Source organism: Orbicella faveolata, unplaced genomic scaffold (genome assembly GCF_042242905.1).
Source record: "Orbicella faveolata isolate gen_17 unplaced genomic scaffold, um_ofav_v1 contig_1, whole genome shotgun sequence".
NCBI classification, from domain to species: Eukaryota; Metazoa; Cnidaria; class Anthozoa; order Scleractinia; family Merulinidae; genus Orbicella; species Orbicella faveolata.
This window is the reverse complement of record NW_028301536.1, coordinates 10865907-10893718: the sequence shown is the minus strand read 5'-3', so window position 1 is coordinate 10893718 and position 27812 is coordinate 10865907. Positions and strand designations below refer to the sequence as shown.

Genomic DNA, 27812 nt, shown 5'->3' with positions numbered 1-27812 from the left:
TCGGAAAATTTAGAGAATTCGTATGGAAAATGTTGCTGGAGAGCAAGGTCTTGCTCTCCAGCAACATTTTTCCATACAAATCTGCTTATTCTTTCAAAAATTCAGTCCATCATAAAATCTCATTCTCTGATGATGGGGGCCTCAAACTTGGCCATTTTGATATTTTCGACATGCTTTTTCCATTTCTGGCATTCGTTAAGTTATAGCCCATAATTTTATGAAAAGTAGGTCATGTGATGGCTTAGCTGCAAAGGGCCTATTGACGTGCAAACGATCTAGGAGGAGCTTTAATACTAGATGGAACAAAATGCATGCTGAATATAAATTGTCATTACAGTGTTGTATTTTAATTCAGTGGAATATGAAAAAAATGCCTGTATTCCTTCCCAAAGAATTGTTCAATTTGGGTAGTTAACGTCAAAACATTTGTCGAGAATAGTGTACATTTCGAAGTTACACAATTGTAATTTTATGCAATTTTCTTTGACATTCACGAAAAAGATTCACAAGATCCCACTGAAAAATGAAGTCAGGAGAGTTGTGTCCATAGTCTCTTTTGTTAAGATGTCAGAACTCTACAGGTTTTTCAGTCCATGTTTTGAATTTTTTTCCATTCATACCGACATTCACTCTTAATGTTTACGTTCATAGAACCAAACATACATGTAGCTAAAAAAATGGCTTGATATTGTACCATGAGCGCCTGCCCGAGTGTTCGATGTTTTTCTTATGTCTCTTGTGCTTAGCATACCTTGTTAAACTGGACTTTCACTATGATGTTTGGAAGTGTTCTTTTCTTTTTTGTTGTCTCTAAGCAAACTTGTTAAAATCTTTGCAACCGGTCATATCAATAAATACTATTGATATTTTATTAAGTATAAGTAAGCAACCAAAAAGGACCAGCAAAAGATAAAGAGAAAGAAAATTAGAAATAATTAATATAATCTTCGGTGTCGAAAAAAAGATACATAACGCATCAGTAAGATGTTCAATTGGGAAATAATTTGACGAGAAGTATGGTTAACTGAAAACCCGCTACCGCATAAATTGCATAAACGGCTGAGGACAGTTCCTTTAATTAACCTAAGATCCAGTCAAAACTAACAATATAACTCATGGCTTTTATCTGTATGATGAATATACTTCTAATGCACTTATTAAAATACTTAATAGAAAATACCTCGGCTGAGAATTAACTCAGAGATGTCAGATCATAGCAAGGACGTGAACAAAGAAAAACATCAGCATACTAATTTTTTTTGAAAAAATAGCCGGAAATGACAAGGGGGATACTTAATCCTTTTTTTCAGTTTTCGCCGATCGACTTTAGAAACCCGATCACAAAATTCTTCAAATCTACCTCTTTTGGAATTGCAAGATAAATAGACGAACAACAAAGAAACACCTGACCATTTTGACTACCATAAAAGTGTACCGTATTTCAGCGCAGCGACGATATGGGTAAACGCTGTAATCACCTCAGAAAGTTGTTATAGTTTTGATATAATTTTCCGAAATGTTGCCGAGACCACTATTGCTGAAATTCAAACACACCGCCACTCTGATATCTTCACCTGAACGTGCTGGTTTGTTCTTGTAAGTAAACGTTTACAGAAAGCTTCCAAAGGTTTGTTTTCTAGGCATGCGTGGTGTTACCTCACAAGCAATTAAATCTTAGCATAGGAAATTGCATTACATTAAAATTTGATCGTAGAAAGATGGAAACATGATTTATTTGACAAAGTTATGTCCCAAGGTTAATTTCGACTGGACCTGGTCGGTATTTTTATTGTCAAGGTAAGTGTTAAGAAAGTTACCGGAAAACTGTTCAGAATTCAACAATGAGGAGATGCAATGAGAACGAGAGGCTAAGTCACCTCGCTTGTCAGTTTGAACACTGATCGAATTCGTTTCTCTTTTTCACTGAACGTAGGTTATTTCACTTTTATGTCCTGCATTGAATTCCACGAGCTGTAAAGGGTCTAAAAGAATGATCATGCATCTGACGCAAACAGCCTGAATATGTGCTCTTTAATATTCACATTTAGGAACTGACATACGGTTTTTTAGATTACGCGAGAACCTATTTTTTTCAATATCAACCTTTTATTTCCGTTTTATTACTTCTGGAAAGATAATATCACACTGACGTCGGGTACTTAATAGCTTTATGCAAACCCCCTGTAGATGTATTCATATTTCCTTAAAGTTCATTACACAAGAACAAAAATATCTTTTCTAAGGAGTTTTTGTATCCGTGGAGTTCCTCATCTTAGTTATAGAACAAGTTCCGTGCGAAATTAAATTTCGAAGAACTTAGATTTTGGGTTAAGTGGAAAGAAAGATTCACGAGTGACCGCAAAATTCATTTTGAGCCAAACGCAAATTAAGAAGAACAATCAATATTCTAGGCGGTTTTCATAACATCTCATCTGTGTGACAGCTTTACAAAGTGTATAAGTTTCATTATTATGAAGTTAGTATTCGTGTTTGGCAAATGTAATATCTGCCGCTAACAATAATTCCCTCTAAGCTTATCCGGGTTGCCCTGTTTATAAAGTTGAGTGTGCAAAGGATGAAATTACTTTGTTTGGATAAAACTTGGTTCTACATGACAGCTTGAACTAGATAGCAGCTGAATCGATAAACAAGACGCGCTACAAGGGTAGGAAAAATAATCTCTAATTGTCTCTCTACTCAAGTATTGTTTTGGTTGCGAACACGGCTTCTTCATCACATTGACGTGAAGACGACTCAAATTCAGTGAGGATCATATCTTGCTTTTCATAATATATTATCGTCAAGAAAAGCTTCTGTCTTGAGTGTCTTCTTCTACGTACCTGTTATATCCGACAATCGTCGGCCAAGAATCTGTGTGATATGCGGTGATGGTTCGCGCATAACGAGGTAAGTCAGCAAGCAAGTCAATCTAGCTAACAGAAAAACCCAGCTCACACTGATCCTAAAACTGTCACCAAAGTACTGGAAATTCAATTTATGATTTCCTCGCTCGGGTCCCTTTTTTGTACGTTATTAACGTAGCTTTGGGCAAGGCATAAAACTTTAAAGTTGAAACTATTCACAAATGGTGACACGCCATAAAGGCCTGGATTACTCACTGGTGCAGATTTTAATAGTAAAGTTATTTGCACTTTAAGGAAAACAATAAGTGCGACAGTTGTTCATAATCTTGCTTTCGTGTCGATCGTTACAGACAGTTTGGCGGCCAGATTAAAGACGTCTTTAACTTAATCACAACAAATATATGTGCCAAACATTTTCCAAGCGCAAGCAAGCAATAAAAAATAAAAGAAATAAATAAGTTTCTCAATGATCCCTAGCAGCAATCAGAATGTAATTTATCCTGGTAACAATATCACACAGTGGGTGTAAATAATGTATATCTCATTTACAACTGGTGATATTTTTTTGATGAATCTATGAGCTGTTTGAATTCCCGAAAATTTCCAGAGGCCTAAGGAACAGCATTCTTCTCTCTTTTCCGGAAAAGAGGACAAGCTCGTGAGTTAGATCCTAATTTTCCTAAATTTCAAACCGGGAATCTCCGCAGTTTCATTTGAGTTTGTTACCGGAATTTCCGGGATTTTTGGTTGAATGGTTCGCATTTTGGAAATTCATCAATTCTCGGATTTTCCGGATATTTTCAAAGGAGATTTCCGTGCCATATGCATCCGTCTTGAAAGTTCCGAAAATTTTGGTCGGAAGGAAAGCGCATACCTGCAGTGTATGACAACCATAAATATAATCTGAGATAAGTTCGCCGCCATAATTTACCCCGAGAAACAGAAAAATTGTGTCATTGAATGAAATGTGCTTTGCTATGTATTTGGCATGTAGTCCGCGTTATAAACATACCACCGTGCACATTGCAAGAACACTGAGGACCCATGTTATAAAAAAGCAAAACCAGAAAATATAGCAATATTTTGTTGGAATCGACAACGTTTAAAGCGTTTTGTCGATATGCCACTAAACAGAGCAAAATTTATAGTTTGTTCACACAGTTTGACCAAACTGCAGTTCAATACGAAAATATGTTCGATCGAAGAGATTAATACAGAAAAAAAAAAACCTAAGTTTTCTTAAACACATGAAAATTACCTCTTCAAAGAAATACATAGCAGATATATTTGTCATATATAAGTGATGTTGTAAGTCAAACAGAAAGCATATTTCAAGATGAGCGTTTTCATTCCCCTCTGTTAATTTGTTCCGCATGAAATAAACGTATCACGGGGAATAAGCCTGCGAATCAAACTGCATTATGGTAAATAACATATGTAACAAGCATACCGATATAAAAGCTTGATCCATTTCAAATAACATTAATATGCGGACAGCTCACCGTTCATAATCACCTGCGTTCAGTGACCGGCAACAACTCTGTGTTCAACAAATTCTGTTTTTCCCAGCCGGTCCGTTCCTGTAACAAAAAAATTCTCTTTGCATAATACACAGACTGTTTTGTCTGGAGGTGTTTGTTGTTAAATCAAGCAACAAGGAAAAATTTGTATTTTGAGTAACACGTGGACCATTTTAAATTTTGATCCTGCCTTTATTGACAAAAAATGCAGTGAGTCGAGCTAACACTTTATAACGGTCTACTCTGACAAACTACGCCATACTGACTTATCTTTAATTTTGTGTTATGAAAACGAATGTTTTTTGTTAACCAATTCTAGTTAACAATTCGTGTTTCGTTTAAGCCAAATTCAAAAAATGAAAACAGCAACGCTAGAAGACGTTGTTATCTAAGATATTCCGGTTATTTTGGAATATGGTTTTGTCACCGAAGATTAAGATATTGAAGAGAAGTTGCAGCTGCTTATCAGTGGAGGTGCCAATTTCAATTCAAAGCAAGAGTAGAAAGTCTACCTCTCAAAGTCCTTTGCTTTACTAAGACAAAAATTGAAGCAAATCCTTCATTCGTATAGTCAGAGAAACATATTTATATAGGCAACCTTATCTTCTTGGCCTGCAGAACAAGCAGCTTTTCTTCTTACGAGCAGGTAGTTAACATGATTAAACGTTTTTCCGCATCCCTTATAGGCCTTATTTTTCCGGCCACAGGCTTCCGTTCAATTTTACGTTGTTTCACTACAGTCACTTCGATTTGTTGGTAATGATATAGTCGGGGGTTTCTTGTTTAATTAGATCATAAAACGCTATAAGAAGGAAGCATATCAAATGCCAGCAATTCTGCCTTTTCTTTATTATTGACACAAACACTGTCTACTGTAAATGCAGGGGTAATATAAGTTGTTGATTATTTTCCGTAGTTACATTCAATAAGAGGCAAATATTTTTAAAAGAATCATTAAAAAGGCATAAATATCAAAAAATAATAATCTACCCTGCAATTTCCTACTTTACTTTTCAAAGAGAGGAATATGAGCATTTAGTACAGATGAACACCGTGCAAACAAGCAAACCAACGAACTGCCACCAATACATCTCGATGTTATAAATGTTTCCCATAGTTTGAAATTTGATTGCAAACTGCTTTTTGTTTAGTTTTTGTGTTGAACAGATGCCTAGTTCAGATGTCTAATTCAGAATTTTAACTTACACATTAGCTTCCGGAGCCGTCGCGGTGCCTTTATCAAGTGATGATGATTAGAGTTAATCGTCACGTGAGCCCTGATGATGGAGGTCACGACTGACTGTTTTGACGTGGCAAAAAAATTTATTAGCCTCACTTGTTCTTCTTCTTAGATTCGTTGTTCTCCTTGCATAATGACTGTGTTTTCAATGTTTAATGTGTGGTCGGTATACCTTTGGGTGTGACCCAACCACAGTGATTGTCTCTCTTGTAGTGTTGGTATTTTCCCTGTGTCTGATGTTGACAGCTTTAGCTGTTTTGCTAAGACGATCTTTGCCGGGCAAAGTCCGGACATTCCAATTTATATACCACACCACTCTCTCGTTTTTGGAAGAAGTGTCCTTAACCTGTAAATTATTGTGCATTTATGATGTTGAAATGTAGATGATAGAAGCTAATATAGTGCTTTCTAAAAAAAATGAAAAAGTTTCTGTTAAGAGAGAAGATCACAAAGGAGACATTTCCGTTGATTTTAAATCCCTGGGCTCTGTTCGTCCCTCTGTGTGTTCTTAGAACAAAACATATTTTTTAATAAAATGCGATTAATTGCAAACATGATAAATGTTGAAATTTAAATAGAGACCGTGTGAAAAAATATAACAAAACCAACTGAACGTGATTAAAAAGTGATAATGAATATGAAGGTAAGTCTGTCAAGACTAAATCGAAAATCACTGTTTGAGTCAAAGAATGTCTTACATAATTCACAAAAGCAAAATTAGTTAAAGATGGAAAGGCCTTAATGCTAGATAACAGTTTTTTTAGTTTTGAGAATTGTCAATTCAGTTTTATAACAGGCATAAATTGTTTCGTGACCACCACTAGACAAATGAAATTAATTAGTATTTTGTGTTGTTGTATTGACAGGCTTATCTTCAAGGCATGATGTCCATGAAATCCACAGCAGATTTGCTTACTGATTTAGTTTTTTTTTTTCTTGAGAACAATCTTTCCCTCAAGAGTACATAGTAAAGAGCTCAAGGCCTTGCTGAGTAACAATTCTGTTATTTGTTATGCTGTCATGTTTTACTTGAATGTGTTTCATTCAAGTCTGATTTTACGGCGCCTCACTAACAACTTCTTTAAAAAATGGAAAATATTTTGAGGACCTGATAATTTCTAGAGCTCGTCAGCAGTCGCGTATATGGTTAACCATTACCATTATCGATAATAACTCTGATTTCAACTAAAGATTTAATAGAAGTATTTCTGGAAATGGCGGGAATGGGAAGGATTTGTCCATTGCCCCCGCAAGGTTTCTCTCTAATCAACCCATAGCCATTTAGTCTCACACGATAAAAAAATAATGGATTTTTGAAAGGATTTACAAATTTAGAAGGAAAAGTTGGAACTGGGTTCACCACTTTTAAATAATTGTTTAGTATTCAGAATCCAAAACGAAAGGTTCAAATCCAATAATACAGCTGTATTGTAAATAAGATAACAGCTATCTTTTTCACCTAACCCTCGCTGAATTATTTGCATAATTTGGAACAATCACATGAAAAAATATGTTCAGTTCCCACTGAGAATCTTCGGTAATTCCAACTTTGGTTATCGCATTTTAACCGCGATAATGTCGTTCTTCACGAATGGCAATAGTAAATTTGTTTCAAAGAAACATCATTAAATGTTAAAAGGCTTTCTGTTCTTTCAACAGACGGCAATTCGAATGCAGAAACAAGGTTCCTCAAAGCGAAGTCAATGTTAAGCGAGCAAATCAACTAAGGTAAGTGTCAACGGCTACTGTTTCTTACTGAGTCTTGTAAAAGACGCTCAGGGCAATCATTCTTTCATAAATGTAGGCATCGCAAGTAACTCATCCCTGTGCAACATTTTTACATGACTTATTGTAGTCTAAACGTGTGGGAATTTCTCACTTGCAAAGCCTTGAATTAAAACTGATGAAATGTGTAAAGATGGTCTGCTATAAGATACTTCGTTTTAAGAATCTGAGAATTTATGAGCTGTATGTTTTTACATATCAAATAAAGGAGTAGACTTACATTAGGCGCACTCGAAGTTTGAGGACGATCGCAGTTCTCACTCTATTATAATCAATACTGACTGACACTTGAACTTTTCCTATCATGACGACTTAGTTCGTTCCTGTTTAGACGTTCTTGCAAATAAGCAAATAGTAACAGTGTTTAGAAACACATGCAAAGGGTTTTCAACTTTTCTTTTTTAACTTTGCTACCCCGAGACGACACGTGTTTATCTTCTGCTAGGCGTTGTTGTACTTATCTAGCATTTCAGATTGAAATGATATTTTAAGTTCTTTCCAAACTATCATGTGGTCTCTTCTCTCACCGCATTTTGTCACCTCACGCATCAGCTTTACAATTCTCATCTGATAAGCTATATTATTTACGTCTTTTAATATGAACCACAATCCTCACTCGTGTATACCCCAATGATCTAGGATCCTCTGCGGTGTTTAGCACTCAAGGGTAACCAGTCTAAATGACAGAAGGTTTTCATCGTTACATGAAGTGTTTACAATATTAGCCAAGTTTTCAGTACATGTACTGAAACAGCTTATTACGCATCTTCCTGGCAACTTCCCAGCTGAACAACACCGTCTTGATCAAAACCAATATTCCTAGAATCCTAGAAAGCGAGGATTCTTGGAATAAACCTGGTCATTCAACGTCCATTTCAACTTTCTGGGGGCGTTTATTTGTTAACTAGTAGGTTTTGATCAGTTTGGGATCAATCGTAAAACGCCAAAGGATATTCTAAAAATTCTTGGTAAATAAATATTTAGAAGATATAATGGAGAAGCTTGCTTCCGATTAGCGAAGATTAAAAATCTTATGCAAAGCCAGATAACAGTCAGTCCTAATCAAGATACATTAAATATTCAAGATGCCTTTGATTGTAAGAATTAAAGCTCTTGAGCTGCAAACTTGGCATCACCAACTAACTGGCTTTGAAGCTGTTTACATTTATATTCCTCGAAAAGCAAGCTTCACAATCTCCTGTCTACATTCAAGATCTAGTAACGTACTACCAACCTTCCAGAATCCTCCGATCGTCACACTTATTACTTCTTAATCCCACGAATTTTCACCTGAAGACGTATGGTTCTCGAGCTTTTGCTGTTTCCGCTCCTGAACTCTGGAACAGTCTACCTGTTTCTATCCGCTCATGTGACAATCTAAGTTCTTTTAAATCTAAATTCAAAACTCATCTTTTTAAGAAAACTTCTTATTCTTAGCGATTTTTACTTGTTATTACTTTCTTAAATGCACATTTTTAATTATTAAGATTAGTACAGCTCATTTTAGCGAATTGTACAGCGCCTAGAGCAGGCATGGATAGGCGCTCTATAAATATTTATTTATTGTTATTATTATTATTATTATTATTTATTATAAGATTGTAGAACGGGGCGAGTGAAGAGGTGCGATTCAGTGGAAGTTGTGATTTGCGCATCGTAGGATAGTTTACAGTGGAACTACCTCAACCAGGGCCACCCGACAATTTTAAACCAATCACAGCACGATTGTAAATGAAAGACTCTGAATTTGTTTATGATCTCGCCAATCATGTTCTAGCAGTACCATTGTTAGCCGTTGGAAAATCGTCTAGTGTCTGCGATGAGTTCAACTTAAATTGCCGTTCGTTTGTTGTGCCGTCCAGGTCAGCTAAATTTGAAGCTAATCAGAGTCATCAAAATTGTGTGTTCCAACGCCGGCTAACATTCATGCTGCTACAACTTGATTGGTGAGATCACAAACAAACTCCAATTTGTATGGGTTGAAATCGTGCTCTGATTGGTTAAAAACTCTTAGGTGGCCTCGGTTGAAATCGCTGCACTGTAAAGTATTTTAAAATATATTATAAGCAAAAGTGGTGTCGTATTATGATTATATGAACTTGTGGTGTCGCGACAGGTTTTTATCATGTCTGCCGTTTTGCAAAGATATGCATTTACTAAATTTCAATATAAGCTAAACTACTTATACTATCTGCGTTTTAAACCCGCGATCGATGTAAGGAAAACGCTATTTGAATTTAAATTTCAAGACACATAAACCTCAGCTTAGCCAATCGATGAAATCGGTAATCAATGAAAACTGAGCAATTAATATGTCAATCGATGACCAAGCGGTGAGAAAAAAATTCACGACTTTCGACAGGATAGAGATTCATCGGTTACTTTACAGATGATCAACGCGACAACTCTAAAAAGCGATGAATACTTCATTTATTCATTCTCCACGTATAACGTTTCGCAGTGACAGTAGAAAGTTTTTCTCTTTTCACTTTAGGAGTGAAAAACCTACAGCTGTATGAAGCGGCAACTCGCTAAAATCGCTTCAAATCACCAGGAAAAGCGCACAGACAACAAGTAATACACTGTGGAAGTAGGATAAGGTATCATTACTAAGACCTTTCTGGTATTTCTATATTCCTAAACCCGATCGTAAATATTTCCATTGGCATACAAAGTGTTTATTTTTTTTTTCTTCCCGTGACCGCTATTCCGCTTGTAGCTTGAGTTTGGGGGGCCTGTGCAGAATCAAGTCTGGGAATCGTTTACATGTAGTATTTCTAAATAAACACTTAAGTGGTTTGAATGAGTCTTTCCCTCGAAATTCTGTAATAGTTTCTGACTAGGAATCTGGGCATAATTTTTTGTTATATTCTCAAGCTCGGGTAATTATTCAACTAGAAAACCAAAATGAGTTTTCCAATGCTTGGCGCGCATTTCTAAACAAACATAGAACACTCTCAAAAGATTTGAATAAGAATTTCTATCGAGAATCTGAAAATGTCAGACTGCTAGGCATTTAGTCAAATTAATACCGTTCCCGCTTTATTTGCGCGCAATGTTTCACTGATTTTAGCCAGAAACTTCAAACTTCATTTGGTTCTGACCAAGAATTAGCTGAAGTGAATGCAACACCACAAAGCATGAACTGGAGGAGTAGGGACAAGTAACTAGTTTTTGTTTCATTTTAGCGGTAAATTTCAGCTTTAACCTTTGCGAGACCTATCAGATCTCATTTTATTATGAATAAAAATAGAAATGTGATGCCAACTTTAAAGGAAGAAAATCTAATGGTGTGAAAGAAATTTTTTGTAGGGTTTTTGTTTGCACAGGCCTTAAGCCTTCTTCACAGCGATGCTAAGATCAAAAAAGCTGTCCAAACTGAAAATTGAACACATTTTCTTGGTTTCGAGTAATTAACGGGAAAAATGCAAAACATAGAAGACGCAACACATTGTTGTCGCCTACTTGCAAGATAGACCACAACTCTCAGTGAAGCGCAAAAGCCGGCATACACGCTCTACTGTTTGGTTGTACGACGCTTTTCGGAGACAAGGTCCTTTACACGAGGTAAGGTGGTGTATAAATTCAAAGTGGAAAGAAACCGGGTGACGAAGTGATTCGAAGTGTGTGAAATGTCGCCAGGTCGCCTCTCTCAGTCTTCCCCTTACATAAGGCTGCACCAGTTACAGCTCTAGGTTAAGGGAACACTATCGATGCATGTGCTGATTGGTAGTTAGTTACCTTGGTGAACAGCACCGCATTTTCTATCGTTATAGCATAAAAAAAGCCGCAGGGAAGATATAGGGAAGATCTGGGAAGATACTTCTCACAAGTCTGAGCAGGATAGTTGAAACGAAATACCCACTGAGGTATTATGTTTATGTAAAATAATCCAGTCCATGAATGGCTGATCGGTCTTTTCTTTGTCTGATTTGATGTTGAACAAAGGTGTCGTCGTTGCGTTTTGTCAGTGTTTGTTTGTGGAGGCTTGTTTCAAACATTATAATCCGTGATTATGCAGATTCGTGAGCATAATTGTTCAGTTGGCTGGCCGGGTTGGTTTTATTTCAAAAACAACATATTTAGATATGATAAACAAAGAAAAATAGAAGCGGTTTCACACAATCGTAGGAGTGCTCGATACAAACATATTTTGGTCAGCAAAAGCATGAAACACAACCAGTCAATTTGATAATTAATATTTCCGCAGCCCATGGACGGGTGAAAAAAGATCAAGGAAGGCGATTCACCTAACTTGCAGCGGTGCAGGTGATGTTGAATGATGATGTGAGTCACTGACATGGCACAAAACGTGTTTAATCATTGCTATAAAGCAAACGAACCCTGCAAGAGAAATTTGTAGTTTGAAAATGTACGATAATGAGCTTGCAACTGTTTATAAACATTTCGGAAATTTAAGTGCAAAGATGGTCTGATCCTTTGCTTTTAATGCGTTAAGTAGTGCTCAGTCCTGTTTTTCTGCAAATCCTTTGAAATTAAAAAGGAAATTAAAGTGGTTTGATACATCAACGTGAATTACTGAAAAAGCACCGCGCTGAATATACGCGAAGTCATCTTATACATCATTCAGTGCTTTTTTGTTTACTGGTTCTCTCCCTTCCGGACTCCTTTTTCCATTTGGTATGACAAAAAAACCATTAATGTTCTTTATTGAAGTTCCGGCCTGTAGGTGACAACGTGCAAATGATGGCTTTTTGTTAAAGTAAATAATGTTAATAATATATAATCGTAACAGTAATCACTGTACATATTTTTGAGATTAATGAAAAAAAAAAAAGCTTGAAGCAAGATAGCATGTTGTTCCAACTGGTCTTTTCTCCGTTTCATAAGACAAATCTTTCCTTGCAAGTCATGCGATCACGTTTTAGTGCTTCAAAAAGCATTTATCTACATTTCCACAACGGAAGATAGGTAAGTGCCTAACCGAAGGATATTATTTTCAATTTTAGCCTTGTCCCTTGTCAGTTTAAAAAAGAAATGGTTCCGATTTTTAAAAAATGTGCTGTTAACATTTCCTTCTTGCAAGAGAATATAAACAAGTTTGCGTTTTATGTCAATAATCACTTGGTTTCAATGCTTCATGCCAAGCGGACACTGAGCGGTGATCAATATGCACTCAGTGTTGCTTTTTTTTATTCCTTGCCAAGAAATTTCACGTAACAGGTGAAACTAAAACGGCTAAACAGAAGGATTTAAAAAGTTATGTAACACAGCTAGCGGAAGATCGTACATATTATTTAAAAAACTGTGAAATTAATTAGGATTATGTAGGTGAAGACACCTTTATGTCTGTTTTAGTTTACAACCGACAAAAATCGGGCCATAGTAGGACAAAATCCGTGAATTTTTAATAATCAAGAATTCTTTTAATCATCCTATTGCTACCCTCAGACCTCAGTACTGATCAGTCTATAGACGAAAACTATTTGTCGTTTATAACTGCACACACTCACAAATGCTAAGCGAGTTTAAACGCAAACTTAGACAAGAACAGCAATGAGAACGTCACCAAGAAAAGTTTAATGAGCAGAACAATGGCCACGCGCGGGCGTTAAATAACTTGGTTAATTTCTTAGCCGTTCTTTGCAAAACAACAAAGCTACAACAATGTGACAAGACCAAGTGATGGTGAATTATCATTATTTCCATGTGTAAGTGAACGCTGTGTTCACATGGTGAGCTAAGGATAGTTCTCACACCGATTGACACACTGAATACATCTAGGGATTCAGTGAAATTCCTTAGCAAAATATATTACGTTTTTCAATCGACGTTTTTTTCAACGCTGTTGTTGTGGTTGTTTATTTAAATCTTAATTGCAGGTGACAACGGAAAAACTGATTTTTGTGTGAATTTGTATACATGTAGAACAATTGTAAGACGTCATGCGACTACCTTCCTGTTTTCGAATTAGATCTTGGAACACAATTGTCAACAGGCATACGCCACATGCTGCTCTAAGCCAGGGGGGAATTTTTATTTTATTTAGAAATCCGTCATTCCCAATTAAAATAATCTCTTTCCAAAAACCGACATTTTTCATATTTTCGTGTTGTAGTTATTTATTTTTTGCTACAGCTATATCCTTTACTTAACAGTTACTATGACGCATTGACATTAAGGTCTGCATATAGTGTATCTTGCCCCAGGGAGGTGAATAGCGCAGGTTATTCTGGGAGAGCTTTTAGCGGTGACTTTATATACATTCATGACAAATCGACATTAAAAAACACGTAAAAAGGTACAACCGTGGGGTCTAAACATTTATGCAACGTACATTATACCGAAATTTGAGTGGTCTGCGAGCAGGCTCTAGTGTTCCGCTGCTATCTTGAATTTTCGTTTTGGCGCCTGAACGACTTTACGAATAACAAGCGGGGGGGGGGGGGGGGGGGCGGTCTTAGTAAACTAGAGTCTCCACAACAGCCATTGAATTTAGAGGTTACTCCGTTAGTCCACGAACGGAGCATTCTTCATTATTGGTCAGAAATGACAGGCGCCATTTAATGTTACAAAAACCAGGAAAACCAAGCCGTGAAATAATTCAATAGAAACCACACATTATCCGAAGCAAGAGTATACACCACCAAGCCACAGATTGACCAGCATTCTCGCACATTTACGAGTTGCGTTAGCGTTAGCAGAATAGCAGACGTAAAGATAATCAAAAACCCCCCAAAACTGATGACATCCACATGGAGGATTGAAATCATGTTCTTGCTTGAGCAAAGCTATACATAGGCGTGTACAAAAAGCAAAACATTCAACAGACTTGCGAGTAAAAAGCCACATTTGAATCATGTAGTGCCAGAAAGAGTCTGAAACCGACATGTTTCATGTAATACATATGACAAGGGTGGTCAAAGAGATTTTGACGAGATTTTATAAAGTTCATTATTTAAGGTAACATTTTTCAAAACATGAAAATAAAATACTAAAACACGCGCGAGTTTTTGAGAAAAAGAGCTCTGTTAATAAAAGTCAGTAATCCGCAAAGGTGTCATAAGACCCAAAGAGATTCTCCAGCCCAAAAGGACTACTCAGTGACCTTTTCGCGGCAAACGGCTCCTTCCGGAGATCCAACATCAAGTACATTCAATTTTACTGGACACAAAACTTACCTTAGAGATTTCATGTCCTTCACGAATACCTCCTTGAAATTACGCATCGGCATTTGCTCTTCGGTTACTTTTAGTTTTGATGCACATCGCTTTTCTTTTGTTTTGCCCATTGTTGACTTCCGGCCTAAAACGTATGCGCCTAAAACGTGACTGTGACACTGTCGTTTTCCCGCGAATTCTCTGTTTGCATACTGTGAACGCTTAGGGCTCTATTATTTCATAAGCTAGCGGCTTTTCGAGTTGTCATATTCCTCTGAGAATGCGTGACATGTTTATAAATATTTAGAACGCGAAAAGTCGCACTCGTTTTTCGAGAGAATCCCTTCCCTATAGGTGAATTAATAGGGTATGTAGAATAAACGGTTTGACCACAACATTCACAAAAGCATGTCGGCGAATTCTTTTATCTTAAATACTTTTCTCATGGCAGCCTCTACAGCAACACGTTTTGCGAAATCAATTTCGTTCGATAGTGAAACTTGACAGATCTATAAAAAAGATAACTAATAGAAACACAAGAAAATGCTGGCACACTTTGAGAGATTGATGATTTGTGATTCGCAGGCTGCACGGTTATTTTGCATCAACGATCGCATTTGATAGACTCTTGATACCCGATTAATTCGCCGGAAGCGCTAACGGCTTCTGCTGCCTTAGAAAGCAATACAATCTACCGTAGGAAAAAGATGGCGCAGTACATTTTACCACAATACCTTGCGAACCTAACACAATCTATAAGGCGCTAAGAAAGCCAAATTTTTACAATATTGGTCCCTGTACTAAGGACATTGTGTAGCCTAGGTTTGAAGATTTTGTAACTCTTCTGTACGTTTTTATGAACGTTGTTAAGATTTTCGTGCGCTATGAACTATGGGTAAATGAACCAGTTGCCATCTTTTTTTCCTGCGGAGGATTGCTGTTAGATTATCGCACTCATTTTCACTGGCAGTTCCGACACAAAAATGTTTTAACAATAGATAACACCGTGTTTAAATAGGCAACGGCGAATTTAATCCCATCCAGGGTGGGGAGGCCGGGTTTTGAAATATCCCCTACGGAAGGGGAGAGAGATAGAGAGAAAGGACAAACCAAAAGAACAGAACGCCTGCATATCTCAAGTTATTTGTCACCCAATAGTCGGACTGGAGTTCCTCATTTCCCAAATAATCCCAAATAAACGTACTTAATTTCCTACTGAAAACAGTGGGGAGGTATACGGAAAGGGTTTAGAGGCACCCCAGTCCCTCCCCCTGCGCAGTCCCTACTCCTAAAACGTGGAAGCATTGTTGTGGAGCTATTGTTTATGGAGTAAACACCGAGACATTTTGCTTCCGCAGTAAACAATGTTTCACACTTTGCGCGCCAAGAAAACAATCTGCCAACTGAACGTAGTTTTCGTGCCAATTATTTCTTGTTTGCGAGTGCCTCTGAAGATACAGTATTAGCCATTAATGACCGAATTAAGCACGTTTACAATATCACTTGACAATTCAGTTGATCATTAAAAAACTCTTTTTTAATGCGAATTCATGCTTTTACACTTCAGTAGTATATAAAGCTTGTTTCCAAAACAAGCGGGCTGTACTTTACGTACTTATCGTTTAACATAAACTATCTGAATTTACTTATGCACTCAGGTGGTAGAGGTGTTGAGCACATTACTAAATGAAGTGACAAGTAAGTGCCTCCTTTTCGGCCTGTTACTAGCAACAGCCCTGATTATTGCAAGCCACAAAAGCAAAGGCAGAAGGTGTAACTAAGGTTCTTATACGCTTGAACGTCGATTGCATTACCCAGCATTTGAACAACCCTGTTTGGGCCTGTTTGACGTTCGGATAAATAGCTATCAATCGAAATCTGTCGGCTATGATCAGAATTCTTGTCATGCCGTATAGAGATATTGATGACTTGAAATAGTCTGAAAAGATACATCTAGACTGACTAACAAAATATTATGTTTCACTTATCTGAAAGGTATTTATTGCTTGCTGAGTTAATCGGTAAACACACTTGTGTTATAACGATTCTTCCATCTAAAGAAAAAATACGTCTCAGTTAGGTGTTCAGTGGACCCTTCAAATAGGACACGGTGCTGCACTGTAGTGGTGAGCTGAGGTGAGCACAGTAGTCGGTATGAGCTTATATTCCACGCCAATCATTTTGAATGTCGACAGAATATTTCAAGTGTACGCATTCCGCCAAGGGTCTCACCGTAATTGAATGAAAACCAAATTGGTTTCAGTTTGCCCGTTTGCGTCCAGTACTACTGAGACAACACGCTTTGGACATTCTTGTTTTGAATTCGTCGCATTTTAGATTTTCAATGTACGTTAAAAAAGGCGATGAACTATGTTAGAATATACCATTAATTCTACATGATCTAAAACTAGTCTTAAACGTTGCGGAATGTAAAATATTGACTGGCTAACAGACACTACTGAGATGCAGGATGACACATCTCTTTATGTGTGCTGTTATTTTAGAACTGGAAAAGTTCATTTCAGCTATCATTTTCATTACAGTTTAAAAGTTAATTAGTATGTTGATGTAGCGAAACATAGACTAAGCGCCTGGCTAAACGAGCAAACAATGTGGGTGTTTATGTTTCTCAGTTTATTCAACCTTAGAGCATGTGTAACCAAATACTTTGGAGCAAAATGACTCGGAATTCAGAGTTTGAACATGTTAGCAAGTGAATGAAATCCAAAAGGGGAAGGATTTGTTTTCGTATCACTGACCTTTCCTCGTAACCTCGTTACCAGTTTCCTCGTCCAGTTTTGTTTAGTTTCGTGCGATTTGAAGGCCTATGTAATTCAAAATTTATGACGTGATTTAGATTTTCTGAATTAAGCAGCTGCCTTTATCGCAGATTTTACTACTAAAGAAAGTAACCTGACACTAATTCCACGCACGGCTACACTCGTGCATTCAACTGTCAACAAAGTAAAGAGAGAGAATTCAGTCTTGAATCAATATTGGTTCAGTGTTGATCGATGTCCATTTTTTATTTTGGTGTCGCTATACCATGCTTCCTTCCAATTTATAATGCAACAAAGGATTTGAGATCTGTAAAGATTGTGTACACGCGCGCGGTGCATGCACTACCCAGGGGGTACTCCTAGAAAAGTTCGGAGGGGTGTGCGGCCCACTTCCCAAAACCCTTACGCTATTTGTGACCAAAATCTGCGGTTTTTGCTACCCTATTTATGGCCTGGCCAAAAATTCGATACCCTATTTATGACCGTTGCGGCTGGCACAGTTGCCCTGAACATAAATTATGAAGGGCTTTTGCTGACGTTCTTATTGATAAAATGTTTAAGCAAGCAACCGGAAAGATAATCCTGCTGGTATACGTTGGAACAGTAGTGATCTAATCGGCTTCACATATAAAATGAATACAAAAGCAAAAACCGACACAACGTAGGATGATTTTTTGAAGGTGTACTATATTTCGGCTGGGCAAACCAGCCTTCTTCAGTTACAATGAGAATTTTACATTGGGACGTATTTTAATGTAGCATATTTTCGTAATACCGGAAATACGTAAAACTAATTGACAGTGTAAATTAAAGATAAGCATACGGTAAAATAAGATAACATAATAAAAGAACGTAATAAAAGGAAACAAATGGAAACAATTAATATGTTTCTTCACGGATGTTCAGACCATCAGGATCAATTTTTCTGCCTTTTTGAATTAAAAAAAGCTTCTCTGGCGTCACGGATATAGTTTAGGTTCGAAAAGATTTTTTCGATGGGGATTAATGTTTAAGGAATAAAAGTAATTATATGAAAAAAATGAGACGATGTGGAAATTATTTGTGGAAGAAAAACACTTTTCGAGCGTACAGTCTGGTAGCACTTGTTCGACTCCAAACGCGAGACATCAGTTTATTCACAATGGTCGGCCCTCTCGCAAAATACCCTGGTCAGCGGAATTCCACCAAAAAAATTGTTTACGACCTAACGACGGACGGACTGACTGATCGAGGAAGCGAATTATTTCTTCCCCAACTAACTGCTATAACTCATTCTAGCTGCGCTATCACTCGTTAATAATTACTTATTAACCGAGAGTGGATCTTAACGGGAAAATCTCAGACCGAGACATTGCCGTATTGACCGAGCGATAGCGAGGTGAATAAGGCATGGCCGAAGTCTGAGAGTTTCCCGTAAAGACCAAGCGTTCGAGGTTAATAAGTAGCTTTTTATATGGCTTTTGCAGGTTCATAATCGGCTAGAATCCCCTTATAGACGAGTACGTCCAAAAATGGTTTCACTGACTGTTAGCTGGGAGTTGCAACATGAAATTATGACGTCATAAGACGCCATCTTAAACTCGCAAACTTGGATTTCTTGATTTTTCAAAAATGTCAGAAAACCATAAAAAATGAAGCGAAAACTAATCGTTATCAATATCACAATGCCTAAAGCTCCTGGGCGGGAGAAATGGTAAATATTGTGAAATTAAAGTTATAATAACTGACTTTATTACATGGCTAGCTCTGTGAGCGGGCAAGACGAACTGAATCCTGTGCTGTTATTGTGGCAACACGAGGGGGCAAGTTGGGGCTATCTTGCCCGCTCGGGACTATAGTTTTTCCCACTCCGTCTCGGTCCATATACACGCAAAGAACTTTTCCAATATTCAGCTATCTTGACCAAACAAGCTTATTCAATAACCCATATATAGTCAGCAATAGAATATCCGTACCCATCTCATTCTCCCTTGGAGTTTTCTTATATCAGTCTAGTCACCGTTGCTAGAATCTAATAAAATATGCCAGTAACAAGACAGTATGTACCAATAGCAATAAAAATGCAAATGACTGATGTAATTTGAAAGCCATCTAACCACAAGAACATTTACGTTAATGGAAATGTTAATGCCATCATTCACTGTAACAAACTTTTTGTGTTGAAATTCTCCTCGTTTTTGGCTTTCTCTCTTGCGCTTTTAATCATAACTATGTTCCTGGGTTGGACATTTTCACTGTATATAAATTAGGCTGTTCTTAGGCTCAAAAAACTGGACTTAACTAGCGAAAATGTAATTCCTTTTTAGGGTTGATCGGATCTTCAATTCCGTGGTTGCAAATCAAGTGCTCGTAGATTTTCATGATCCAATGATCAGTAGATTAAGACTGGCCCAGGGCGTTTCCCATTCAACGAAAAATTCCTAAAATTTCGAAATGGGGACAAATGGTAAGGAAAAAGTTTCCAGAAAATCCAGAAATTGAATTTCCGAAAAGCGAACCACTCAACGGAAAATTCCAGAAATTTCGAGAAGCCAAATGGAACGGAAATTCCCGGTAAGAAGTTTCCGAAAATTCGGTATACCTCGCAAGGTTGTCCTCTTTTCTACAAATTCATGAAAATGCTTTTCCATTCGTCACTGAAAATTTCCGAAAATTCAAATCGGAATGAAAAGCGCCCCCAATAGCGCATGCAGATTTCGTCTACTGAAAAAGCATTTCGGTTCAAACGGTTCCTCTATTCCGATATTCCCAAATTTTATTGTAACAATAGTTATAACCACAACTGGGCTGTCGACGACACCATTCCAGTACTGATGCCTGATTATCTCAGTAATATTCGTACCCCCATTTCATTTAACACTGTTGATCGAATATTTCTACTTATGGCGAAGTTTTGCTGTATAAAAGCTGTAACAATATGCTTAACGAAACTTACTCAATATCACCTCACATCTTACCATGTTCTAAACAACACATGACATTCTTTAGATCATAATAAAAGGCATTAGAAAACCTAGAAATGAACGCACCAAACAATTTAGCACCCCACTGAGCCGGGGCACCACTCACTCGATGGACATTTGTCCACAAATAGTTTTTCATTTCGCCTCTGTTCAAATTATTTATACTTTGATTCTTACGAACACTGCAAACTGCTATTTAATTATTTATGGCAACCCAGCAGATTACAGAATAAGTGTAAATTCTAATTTGGATTTTCAGTAAGGAAAGGAATAAGAAAATATCGTGCAGTCTCAATAAGATCAAGAGCATGACTCAATGTCGTATTACGTATTCAATATTTTGGAACCGAAAATCTCTCCATATCACTACCTCATCGTTGTTATGATCTTATTCCAATCATTTTTCTGTTTCCTTCTTTACACCGTCGTTCGCCACAGGGAAAGTCTGAATTTCGCAGCATGACGGAAAAGCATGGCCACAATAAATGAGTGATTTCCATTTAAATAAAGGGCAATTCTATTCACAAAAACAGTTAAATCTGATGTAGCGGAACACGATTTCGTATTAAATAAAGACGTTGGTCATTGTTTTTATTACCTTCCTCATTGAATGGTGAGGTTTTTTGAAGACCTGTGATGCCGTCAGTGCAATTGGATCTCGTAATTGAAAATTACAAACTACATAACAGCAGGGTTTCGCATATTTCCTCGGAACGATGAGGGACCGAAATTAAATTGCTTTGTAAATCTAAACAGAACTGTGTTGTATTTCTCGGAATTGATTTGCTCTACGATCGCAAGTTTACAAAGGAGATATTCTTTTTGACTGTAAATACATGTCAGCGTATTACAAAACTTACGACCTCCTTCAATATGGACTTGTCAAACATAGGTGAGTCAAGCCTATCATGAAACAGATAACTTCCATTAAGTCAGAATAACGAAGGATCAATTTCATTTAAAAGTTAGAATTAGGGGAAACTTCTCAGTTATGAAGGACTGTGTTGATGTCAGTTCTTTTATGATCAGGTTGAGTCACTCGAGATCACAATGTTATCCTCCGTGACTCCTCCACTTTACTTTAATTTTAGAATGAAAAGACTCCAAGCTTACTACTGGGACACAGAATCCCAATCAAGTCGTATATTTCAAGAGAACAGAATGTCGTTTTAAGTTTTTACGCGTCTATAAGGTGGCAATCTGACTCTAAATTTACAAGATCAGATGATCTATGTAGAATACAATGTTATTAAAAATAATATGAATTGAAACTAAATTTTATCTAGTACAATTTCTATTGAGAACATGTTAGATAAGTAGGAAAAAAGAACAAAAAAGGTGGTGGTCTTAAACATGATCTACAGCAAAAGCTATGTGAAAACGTTAATTAATTAATAATTCCACAGACATCATGATACTTCCCTCCCCTGGCGCTGAACATTTTCTGCTCTCTTCCTACCCTCCCCTTCTGTTTCGGGAAAGGCGGCCATCACTGACTTTGTCAGTTCAGTGCTAAGCATCTGTAAAACAAGAAACAGTGGCAGTCAAGACTAGCAGCTGCACACAGAACTCTGCCAACATTCATCATCTCCACTGATTTGGCTTACTTTTTTTCTGTATACTAACGGGAATCGATCCAGTTCGTCTTACTGCGCCTTTCAATAACATGCAGACTCTAAATTCAAAGCTCAACCGACAAATGCGTTTTTCGCTATCGCCAATCAAATGTTCAGCGGCTCCTCCCAGCTTCCGACTACTGCCGAGTACTGTTTCGTTGTCTGAATTGTGCTCAGCGATTTGATTACCGCGCGCTCAGCGGTAGTCGGAAGCTGGGAGAAGCCGCCGGACATTTGATTGACGGTAGCGAAAAACGCATTTGTCGGTTGAGCTTGGAATTTTAAACTCCGCATGTTATTGAAAGGCGTAGTAAAAAAAAGGTTCGGACTCAGTGCATTTAGATTACCCAAAATACTGATGCCATACTGAAGTATTTTCTGACACATACAGTATTTTTCCTTTTGTTCAAGTATGCAGAAGTCTTCTTCCAAGCGCTAGTTGCTGTTGTCGTATGATAATTCTATCGTGCTACCGTACGTTGTATTTAGATTTGATCAACCAGCAGCTCTACTTCCTAGAGATCTGTTTGTTATGTGACAGTCCAAATTTAGAATGACAGAGTATTGGGCACATTTTCTATCGACACCTGTCAATCTACGCGGTTTTGATTGCGATTGAGGGTTGTCTTCTCTTTAATTGGCTGATGACTTGTGGAAGATTTCAATTATGCCAAACTAAATTAGTGAGTCCTCGTGGCAGGACTTGTCAGCAAACGACAGCCAGAAGTTTTCATTATAGGATCAAGTTTAAAACAAATGAACTGGGCTCGGTGTTTGAAAGCTAAATTCTTGGATTGACAATGCGTGCTTTGCATTTCTTATCAGTTTACATTACAGCTTAATTTATTGCTAAGAAGCCTTGTGTTTGAGATCATGTCATCCTCCGTCCATTATGTTATAGTGTTCATTCTGTTCATGACAGGACGAATGTTCGCCCACTCAAATGACCTCACTCCTAATGTAAACGGAACACACAACTTTGGGTAATACTGTTAACCGCCGCTTGTACGTTACGCTACGCAAGTTAGGATCAATGGCATTCAGGCGAGTTTCCTTTGTTCTGAAATACTTTGTTACCCATACACCACAGAAACAAATACCTCAAGACGGTTTTCAGTAATCCCACTTATGATTGTTATTGGAATTGTTGAGCTATTCTTCTGTGAAAGGAAATTTCGGCGCATGTTTTCACATTGATGGGCCGTAATTTTTTGCACAGTTTCTCCAGTCAGTAACATTAACTTCGTTGTAATTCGAAAATTATGTGCTTTGATTCTGTTCCGGTACCCGGTACACTAGAAGTAAAACCCAGGTATATTCCATTCCGCACACGGAACCGTAAACACGAAGGGAAGGCTGAATGGTTAGGATTTGTGTCAGTTATCTTGCATTTTAGGAGGTAATTTTCGCCGGTAAACAATCCTTTTAGAGTGCGAGAATGTATTGTCTTAGCCGAAATAAACACGTCGAGACTGTTTCTTAGGCTTACAGTCGGGACGTTTCACAATGCATTTCGCATGAACTGTGAATTAGCTGCCCGGTCAACTCATGATATGTAACATCTGTTGTTCAGCAATCAGGAAACAGGAACACGATTTCTCAAAGGATTAAGAATTTTAATCTTATTCTATACTCGAGAATTTGTCTATCATGGTTCAAATCAGTCACAGGAAAGGAAAAGGGACGGTGACTACATGTATCTAGTTCGTATCTAAGTTTTATTATTCGATTTTATTTGATTTACTCTCTTTTACTTTTGCTCCTGAGGATGATTAGATTAGATAACATAATCATAGGAATTAATTTTGTATATGTCGAAAAACTTGTCACATCGTCATGCGAAAAACAAGATGAATCTAACAGGTTGTGTTGTGTAGGTCATACATTAGCCATGTTGTTTGTACCACTATGTTGAGACTCTTGGCAACGATACCGACTCCCTTCAGCTTTTGTCATGTTTCGGGATTGCTTATGTTTTAATACTTATATTAACGACAACAACACAGCGACTAAACAATGTGGAACGCAGGATCTGTTAAGACGTGAATCATTACCAATGTTGAAATTTAGGCAGAGATATTTCCTTCTTCGTCTCCTCTCCCTGCCTTAAGTTTTATTTATCATGCTTTAATGTTCGTTTGCTTCGTACTCGCTTATTTGTTAAAAAAAGTTAAACAGCTGAAATGACTTTTTCACTGGTGAACTTGAGATCATTCTGTTTTCTTTCCTCAGATCGTACAATGGAATTCAACATTTCAAATGAAAGTGCAACTATTCCTCCACCACTGTTTCGCACAGATCCCATAAATATCGCGGGCGCAGTTGCTGTGGGACTTGTGATAGTATTTACTATATTTGGTAATGCGATCGTGTGTGCAAGCTTCTACACTTTTCGTGACCTCCGAACAATATGCAACTACTTCATTATTAGTCTAGCAATATCTGATATATTAGTGGCAATTCTGGGAATGCCTTTCTGGTTGATATTACAACTTACCGATTTATCACATAACAACGTAATAAAAGGAGACCTTTACCTGTTCTGGCAGTGTATGGATATCTTCTTTGGCACAGCATCCATTATGAACTTGGCAGCAGTGAGCGCGGATAGACATGTGGCTATTACAGCGCCATATTCCTATCCGTATGTAATGACGTCATTCAGAGCTATTCTTATTCTTTGCAGCGCTTGGATTTATGCTGTGGTAGTGTCCAGTTTACGGCTCCTTGATGACAGATGGCCGCAACGTGGTGGCTATCACTATTTTGTATTCATCGCAAGCTTTGGACTTCCACTATTGTTTATGACTGCAATGTATGCTAGAATTTATATCGTAGCTAGGCGACAAGCTCGACGAATTGGTCGAAGCCGGAACTATAGCACTGACGTAAAAGCTGCTAAGACAATAGCCGTTGTGATTGGTGTATTTGTTTTCTGCTGGGCTCCTTTCTTTGTGTCGGTGATTGGCTATATAAACAACAGATACTTTTATCCTCTAACTATATATAAATGTGTGAAATGGTTAGAATACCTAAACAGTTGCTTGAATCCTATACTGTATACATGTTTAAACAAAACCTATCGAAGGGCCTTCAAGAGACTTTTTACTCGTTGGCGAGGACGGTTGGAGCGAACTCGCGAGGAGTCTCTGACGACAATAGGAACCTTATCCAGAAGACTCACCTTACCTCGGGGATCAATTTTTGCCTCTCAAGCTGGTACGTTTTCCAGCTCGTCTTCAAAGGAACTAAGTAATGGCGAATGTAGAAGGAAACTAAGTAGAAAAGGAAGTAGAAGAGAGAAAACCGAGAATCCTTCGCCAACTTTCATATGATACATGTACTGACAATTTGTACCCAAACCATCTACGTTGATAAGTACTTAGCTCTTATCGAAAACGCAAAAAGTAAATAAATAGGTGAAATGAGCTTAGAAATAGATAAATTGATAAATAAATAAATGAATAAATAAATAGACAAGTAAACAACCAAAAAAGTGTAAATAAGGATAAAAACAGTCATGCAGATCCTTCCTTAGCGCTGACAGAATTTATTTATTTGGCAGGCACTAAGGAACATTCAAAGCTCCGGCCTTATAGGGGCTAGAAACTCTCGTATAGGTCAATTTAAAGGGGGCACTATCATAAAGATTTTGTTTAACTTTGATCATGATTTTCCTCATACGCGAAAAATGCAGAACAGCAAGTTACTGTTCGTTAATCATTGACAATAAGGGCCACAAGAAGGGCGACAAGAAGGGCGATACTCTCAACTTATTCCTGGCCAAGAGATGTAACTTGCATTTTACTCGTTCTGTATTCAGTTAATTTTCGGCCAGTGCATGAAACGAAAGAAGATTGCTTCATTCAAATCATCGCTGATCGCGATTTAGATCGAGAAATGCGAATAATTTTATGACAACAGACCTCGAACCACGTGACCCCAAATTCACGCGAGCTTGGATAATTCATTGTTTTGGTCCGTGAATCAAATCATTTCCAAAAGTAGCACGTGGGGGACAAAAAACTAATAAAGAAGAAAAGAGCTGTCAAAGGATGTAAACGGCCTCCTTGATTTTTAATTGGAATTTTAAAAAAATCAAGGAGGCCATGCACATCAACACGTTCTTTAAATTCCCAAGTCAAACATCTTAATTTATTCCTTTCATGCTAATTAGTCTGTGTTATTTTAATATTTTCGCTTTTTTTTCTGTCTCGCGCCTTAATCCTTGATTATTCTTATTTTCAACTCACATTGTTAAACTATTTATTGCTCAGTGATTTTCAATTGGTATTCTTGTACCTTTAACGATGGATCATGTCTAAAAACGTGTTTTGTTATTTAATATAAGCTATCACAATTTCAAACACATCGTTTGTACTGCTAAGAAGCCTTGGTATAATCATCATCATCATCATCATCATTATTATTATTATTATTATATGGGCAATAATAATATTATTATATAGGTAAATTTAAAGGGGCACTATCATAAAGATTTTGTTATTTTGACATTCTTTTTAACGAGTTATCTTCTGTATATTATTTTGTATATTAAACGTGTTGGATGAAAAAATTTTTAAAAGACATTATTATCATTATCATTATCACTATCATTATCATTATCATTATCATTATCATTATCATCATTGTCATTGTTATTACAAGTGGGACCGACAAAACAATACTATGCGTGGTTAAAGTAAATTAATAATCTGCTTATGGCTGTTGTTGCTGTTGTAGGTCACAACAGAGCTTGTATTGTAATTTATTGGTTATTAATAAATGTGCTATATTAAAACCATTTGTATGGTTCCAGACATTACTAATGTTATCAATGAAAATGACCAAGAAGTGTAAACAATTCAATCCGATCAATTAAGCATAAGTTTTGTAAATTTTGACACTGATTTAGGCTAGTCAATCAATGATCAATCAATAAAACTTGTCCCACAAATTATTGATTTCATTCAGTGTACCAATGGTCACAAAAACATGCACCATTAAGTGTTCATCAAGAGCTATATCAGTCACTTAAATGTCATCAGCTGATATGAACTATCACAGACTATTCATTTTCTCAATTATCGTATGACAATGTGAAGCATAAAAACTGGTCAGACCAGATATCAGTTACTTGGCATTCAGGCTCTGCTGGTTAATAAAGCTTGGTTACTGAGGTCTCATGATACTTGGTGTAAGAAAACCTTACAGTGCAATAGGTGTGAGGTTATACACTGTTCAAAGGAAAACGACTCACCAGTTTTACATGTAGCTGCTGTCAGTGTATAAGTACAAGCTTTCATTGTAAGAACTTCACGAACTTTTTTACTCGAAATCTAGCCCTCCAGTTGTAATTCATGTAACTCATAAAGTGAGCCTTTTGGCATAAAACTGCTACATCAATGCAAATGATTTCAATCTTTCTTGTAAGCAATCTGGAGAGCTCTCTTGAGTAAAAGCGATAAAATATCATTGCATGAAAGATTATTCCAATTTATGCATGATACTTGCAGAAACAAAGCTTCAAAAAAAAAAATCAGGACTGAATTGCATTCCAACCCATGACCACTGTGATTCTTCCAAGTGCTCTACCAACTGACCTGTTGACTGAAATCAGTTGTCTGGCGCAAAAACAAAAATCAGTCTAAACGAAAACACCCTAGCAATTCTTTTGATACGTTCAAGATTTAAATTGCTTTTGGGCATGGTCATATTGTTCCGATACGAGAAATGTAACTTTTTTTATTTCTGATGCCAACCATGGGGTAGGCCAGCAAAGAGTGCTTTTTTGCCGTTCTATGACCTTGAGATTATTAAAATCAAATTCGTGGTTGTTTTTCATACAGTGTTGCGCCAAAAGAGAGTTCTTGTCACATGTGAGGACGGCTCTTTTATGTTCTTTTGTTCTGGATCTCAATGC

General features: G+C 37.2%; 1 protein-coding gene and 1 long non-coding RNA gene across 3 annotated transcripts; one reads left to right on the top strand and one right to left on the bottom strand.

The window, feature by feature from the left end:
- The first annotated feature begins 7251 nt into the window (after positions 1–7251).
- Positions 7252–26693, top strand: LOC110046815 (alpha-1A adrenergic receptor-like). Of its 2 annotated transcripts, none has more exons than XM_089288804.1 (2): positions 7252–7352; positions 24122–26693. In XM_089288804.1, exon 2 carries the CDS (start codon positions 24130–24132, stop codon positions 25222–25224), a length of 1095 nt encoding a protein of 364 aa, XP_089144930.1. In that variant the 5' UTR covers positions 7252–7352; positions 24122–24129; the 3' UTR covers positions 25225–26693. The 2 variants fall into 2 exon arrangements, with proteins under 2 accessions (XP_089144930.1, XP_089144926.1); XM_089288800.1 differs by lacking the exon at positions 7252–7352 and adding an exon at positions 22489–22933.
- On the bottom strand, positions 21383–24502 carry LOC149118063 (uncharacterized). Its single transcript, XR_016207018.1, has 2 exons — positions 24427–24502; positions 21383–21793 (listed from the first exon to the last, which is right to left on the bottom strand). It is a non-coding gene; the product is annotated as an uncharacterized LOC149118063 (long non-coding RNA).
- Positions 26694–27812: the final 1119 nt, after the last annotated feature.

Excerpts from the sequence above, each read along its gene's own strand:
- LOC110046815 (XM_089288804.1), top strand. The coding sequence starts at position 24,130 with ATGGAATTCAACATTTCAAATGAAAGTGCAACTATTCCTCCACCACTG.